This window comes from Brassica oleracea, chromosome C2 (genome assembly GCF_000695525.1).
Source record: "Brassica oleracea var. oleracea cultivar TO1000 chromosome C2, BOL, whole genome shotgun sequence".
NCBI lineage: Eukaryota > Viridiplantae > Streptophyta > Magnoliopsida > Brassicales > Brassicaceae > Brassica > Brassica oleracea.
Window position 1 is genome coordinate 37,105,592 of NC_027749.1, and position 5,499 is coordinate 37,111,090.

At 40.0% G+C, this 5,499-nt stretch overlaps 1 protein-coding gene and 1 long non-coding RNA gene across 4 annotated transcripts; one reads left to right on the forward strand and one right to left on the reverse strand.

Annotated features, from left to right (window-relative positions):
- Positions 1 to 1,046: 1,046 nt before the first annotated feature.
- LOC106324131 (glutathione S-transferase T3-like) lies at positions 1,047 to 1,916 on the reverse strand. Its single transcript, XM_013762155.1, has one exon. The coding sequence runs from the start codon at positions 1,914 to 1,916 to the stop codon at positions 1,047 to 1,049; it is 870 nt and encodes a 289-aa protein (XP_013617609.1).
- A 2,009-nt stretch (positions 1,917 to 3,925) lies between these two features.
- On the forward strand, positions 3,926 to 5,268 carry LOC106325895. 3 transcript variants are annotated; one of them, XR_001267088.1, is made up of 5 exons: positions 3,926 to 4,155; positions 4,275 to 4,337; positions 4,417 to 4,486; positions 4,570 to 4,670; positions 4,751 to 5,264. It is a non-coding gene; the product is annotated as an uncharacterized LOC106325895 (long non-coding RNA). The 3 variants fall into 3 exon arrangements; XR_001267087.1 differs by having other exon boundaries at positions 4,275 to 4,486; positions 4,751 to 5,268; XR_001267086.1 differs by having other exon boundaries at positions 3,926 to 4,486; positions 4,751 to 5,243.
- The last annotated feature ends 231 nt before the right edge of the window (positions 5,269 to 5,499 follow it).

Here is a 5,499-nt window from a genome sequence, read left to right on the forward strand (position 1 = left end):
GAAGAGATGCCAAGCTTTCCAAGAGCATCTTTCTTTTTTTGGCGAAAAAATTGAACGTCATTGGAGAGTCGATCAACAATGTGCATGAACAATGGCTTGTTCATTCTAAACCGTCGTCGGAAAAGATTTTCAGGATACGTCGGAGTTTCACTGAAATAATCGTTCCATAGACGTACATGACCTTCTTCTCAATTTCTTTCGATGTAGGCTCGTTTTTTTCTTTTTTCCTTGCTTCTTCTTCATCACCATGAACCATTAAATTTTCGAAAGTTTGATCCAAATGTTGATCAACGATTTGATCAAATGTATCATCAAAGATTTGATCAAATGATTCATCTAGATTATTATGGGAAGAAGAAGCCATATATAGTGATTATATGATGGTAAAATGAAAGTAGAGATGGCTTTGTGTAAATAGAGTGGAGACGTGGAGATGTAAAGAAAGAGATGGCTTTGTGTAAAGAGAGTGGAAATGTAAAGGAAGTAGGAATCGCTTGAGATTAAAGAGAGTGTAAATGTTGTTAAAAGAGTGGAGATGGCTTTGATGCTGTTAGAAGTCGCATGTGTTTGGTTATATAGACACAAGCATAAAAAAAAACAATGAGCTTGAGATTTAAAAGTCCGTGACACAAACACAATGACACAACTACAAGACAGTACACATGACACTAGAAGACATTTCTCAAGAGACAGTACATGACACATGACACTAGAAGACACTACAATACACCACGCCGTGACACTACAATACACATGACACTAGAAGACAGTACAATACAATACACCACTTCGTGACTTCTCTTAGTCCGTGACTTTTCTAGTAGCACCCGACTGAAACCGAGACTTGACTTCAAACATGACAAGGCTTCACTTCAAACTTAACTTTCTCACCTGCATTAGGACAACAATATTTTAAACATAAGAACATCACAAAACATAAGAACAACGAGAGCAACGAGACATCACATAACATTTTCACACTGAAACTTAAAACATAACTGAAACCAAGACTTGACACTTAACAACAAAATGACACTCACACTTAACTAATTAGACATCAACTCAGTTATGAGTTTCTGCTTCAGCGCTTCCTCATAATCTTGTAGCGGTTCTTGTTTTCCAAGGAGACTGTCCAGTAGATTCATCTTGGACAGCCTTTCCTTTATCTCCAAATCCTGCTTCTTGATCGTCCACATCTTCTGGAACTTAGCAAAATCCTTGCCATCAACCATTGCCTTCTTCCCATTAGCTTTTGATGCCTTAGCGCCACGAGGACGGTTGGTTCTTTCATCATCGGTTTCAATTGCTTGAGAGGTTTCTGACTGTGAAGTGTCATCAACCTTCCTCTTCTTCGAACTTCGATCATTTTTTGCAGTAGATAGTTCAGACCACTTCTGGTCATTGCGCAATTCCTTCCACGCATGCTCTAAGGTGAATTTCTTTTTGTGGTTGCTAAAGAATATTTCGTGGGCAAGTTTGAGAACATCATTCTCATTTTGCCCACTACTTCTCTCCCTGGTTGCAGCCTCAAACGCTCCACAAAACTTGCAGACCATGTCATTGATCTTGTGCCATCTTTGCTTGCACTGAGACGACTCTCTCGTTTCACATCCAACAAGCTTGGGACTGGCGTTGAAGTAAGCTGCGATTCTTTTCCAGAATGCAACTGACCTCTGCTCATTCCCAACAACGGGATCTTTGCTTGTGTTCAGCCACGCACTGATGAGCACGACATCTTCTATTGGACTCCAACTCCTTCTTTCTTTACGCTCTGCAGGACTGCTCTCTTCGAAGTTGCATCCTTCAGTAGCTTGACTGCCGATTGCTGGAAGAGCAGAGGATTCAAAACCGGAACTATCTTGTTGACTTTGAAGAAGATCAAAAAAATTTAAATTCCTATATGGAATGGAATCCATATCTGAATATGTCTAAAGGAAGAGAAGAAGAGAAGAAGCCGAGGTTGAAGAGAAGAAGCCGTAGTTGAAGAGAAGATAAAAAGAAGAGAAGAAGCCGTAGTTGATAGATGGAGGAGAAGAAGAGAAGAAGGGGTGGTTTATATAAGAGAGAAAGTTTAACTTACAACCAATTTGAGATGACATTCACCTAACTCATTAATCAGACTTAAACATCTTTCTATCTACCCATTAATCACACCTCAGACAAACAGCCAGATTTACAATCAATATATTGCAGAGAAACGAGATTCACATTCAATATATTGCAGACAGTAATCAGTTTCTATCTAACCATTAATCACACCTACCCAAAGTTCTTTTCAAACTAGCAATCAATTTACGAGAGCAAAGATTATTATTTTACCTGTACGCCAATTGTAGACCTCTACTTTGCCGAACCAAAGTGTGTCTTCATGTAGCTTCATCCGTCCATCTAAAGAAACAAAGACAAAGAGACAGATCAAAAAGAATCAGTGGTGATCGATCTTTAAATCACCAGACATAAATTTCTCAAGTGACACAACCAACAGAAGATACAAAATCAACATAATAAACAAAGACACAGACTTAAACAAACACAAGAGACATCATCATCTGTACAATCACGAGCTGAGACATAAAAGGACAAATACATAGCTTTACCTTTCGATTTGATTTAATCGATGATAGCCATGGGCCGGAGAGCGTCGACGACTGCGAAAGACATGCAGAGTCATCGAGGAGACCAAGAGAGAGAAGCGGAGTCGTCGAGGATCGCTAGAGAGACGTGGATGCGTCGAGGAGACCAAGATATGGAGGCGGAGTCGTCGAGGATCGCGAGAAAGGAGTGTGAATCGTCGACGAGACCGACACCGAAGCAGAGCCGTCGAGGATCTCAAGAGAGACGCTGACACTTGACGAGATCGACAGAGAAGCGGAGTCGCCGAGGAGACCGACAGAGTCGACGATTCGACCGAGAGAGACGCCGGCTTATTCCGTCGACGAGAGATACCGCCGAGGAGAGATCAGCGCCGAGGAGAGATCACCGGAGAGATTCGATATCGTCGAGGATTCGGGAGAGAAAGAGAGAAGATGATCCGTCAAGAGAGAGAGAGAATGGTACATTTGTGACACGTGTCCCATAAAACCGTTTCCTCTTTCGCTTAATTAAGCGACGTCTCCAATTAATTTACACATTTTTCTTTTTAAAAAAAAATCCTAAAACAGTTGAATACGCGGCTTAGAGACCGCGATATTAATGCTCTAAGGGTTTGTGTGTTTTGTTCGGCCTTCTATACTCTTGAAGTTGAAGCCTTAAACACTGCGTTTTAGGGGAAAAGTTTGACCCGAAAAGTTAACGGGTGACTGGATGGATCGTACATGTGGGTCACTAATTTAACTTTCATTTTAAAAACTTCTAACTTGCTGTATGGGTCACTAATTTAACTTTCATTTTAAAAACATCTAACTTGCTATAGAAACAACGAAAAATTGGGAAAGTGGGTCGCAGCCGAGTTTTCAATTTGGGTTTCGGGTCAGGCGAAGTTTTTATTTGCGGAGTGGGTCGTGGTACTATTTGACCCTATGCAAGTGTGCTAGAAAATACATAGATCACCCTCTCCAGATAAAATATTCACGGAATTGCCATTGTTTCTTTTGAGTTGTTTCACACGTGAGAAACTATTACTCTTGACCAATACAAACTGTTCTTCCCCATTATTGTTTCTCTCTCTTCTCCAATCTTTCACCTCGTCTCTTCATTTTTTTCCTTCTCAGAATTCCAAAAAACCACAAAGCTACCCGACTCAGTAAAACTAAATTGCATCTCAGATTAAGGAGGAACGGGGTTCTTAGATCCACAGATGTTTAGGTTTCAGGAAATATTCGTGACGGGTGGCGACAAAATTGCATCTCAGGTTAAGAGATCTTGAGATTGACAGGATACGGCGCACATCTGGGATTTTTCCGGTGAAGCCATTGCCGCCGGATTCTTCCCCATGAAAGAAGAGTAAGTTTCGTTGCGTGATACGTAGCCGATTTCTAAAATATTTAACATGTTTAGCTCACCAATCTTTGTCTTATAAGCGGGATTTTCCAGTAGCTGTGATTCAAACTTTAGGGAGTGGTTTCGATCCATGTTGTCTAACTCTAAGAGAGAAGATGCTATCCAAAACCTATATGAGTTCTTCGTCCATTGTATGGGATTAGTCTCAAAGAAAAGGTTACTCTTTTTCATTTGGCTTCTTCCTCCTTTTAGTGTAATGTGGTTAAACCTTGAAGTTAACGTTCATGTAAAGTGAAAACATAACATGTTGTTGACGTGATAACTTTTTTTCTCAGAGTGAAGGTTCAGGTGTTGAAGCCTTCGATTCAACTACATTTGATGCTTCTTTAAACTGGAAGGTTTAATCTTGTCAACTGATACTGTTCGTGTCCTTGAATACTAGGGATTACTTACAATGTTTGAACTGGAATGTTTTAGGATATTGAATGGTTAAGATCTGTTACAAAGTTGCCAGTTCTGGTCAAAGGGATACTCAAACGTGAAGATGGTAAGGTTCTTGTGTCATATTCTGATATATATATAGATTGTATCATAAGTATATAATAAAGACTTTTTTGATGATATTTTCAGCTCTTAAAGCTATTGAAGCTGGTGTAGATGGGATAGTTGTTTCAAACCATGGGGATCGCCAGCTTGACTATTCACCAGCTACTATAACTATTTTAGAAGAGGTAAAACCCATCAAAGCTTTTGCGTAAGAACTAGCTTATTCTTCTTTACGAACACAATGGTCTTCTTTCTGAAACTGCAGATTGTTCATATTGTTGGAGGGAGGGTGTCGGTTTTGCTTGATGGAGGTGTGGGACGAGGGACAGACGTTTTCAAAGCGTTGGCACTAGGATCACAAGCTGTTCTTGAAAGCTTTTCTAGGATTTGGACATTTGGCACACATCTTTCAGGTTGCTCTATGTTGATATAATGACGCAATTTGGTTGGGTTATGCAGATAGGGAGGCCTGTAGTGTATGGGCTTGCAGCCAAAGGTGAAGATGGAGTGAGAAAAGTGATTGAGATGTTGAAGAATGAGTTGGAGTTAACCATGGCTATTTCTGGTTGTCCCACCATTGATGACATCACCAGAAACCATGTTAGGACTGTGAGTGATAGACTTAAATCTATGCTCTGATCCTCAAAGACATTTGTGGAAAGTGTTACTATGCATGTCTTTGTGTGGTGTTTTTGTTGTTCATATGAACGCCTATGAGAAAAGGATCTTCAGAAAGATTATCACATTGTATACAGTTTCATAAGTGAAAGCTCTGGTCTGAAAAGAAAACAGAGCTACGTCGTCATTTACATGACCAACCAAATTAAGCTGTCTCATGGTAATAAGATGAAACAATATCAAGATTATGAAAGTTCCTCCTGGAGCTCCAACTGGGACAGACGATACTCTCTCTCAAACAACATAAACTCCTGCATTTTGTATTGCATCCAAATCGATCAGATGGTTTGTCAGTTACTAAGAACAACCAGTTTACAAAAGGGTGAAAGGATTTTG

Coding starts and splice junctions, on each gene's coding strand:
- LOC106324131 (XM_013762155.1), bottom strand. CDS start 1,916: ATGGATTCCATTCCATATAGGAATTTAAATTTTTTTGATCTTCTTCAA.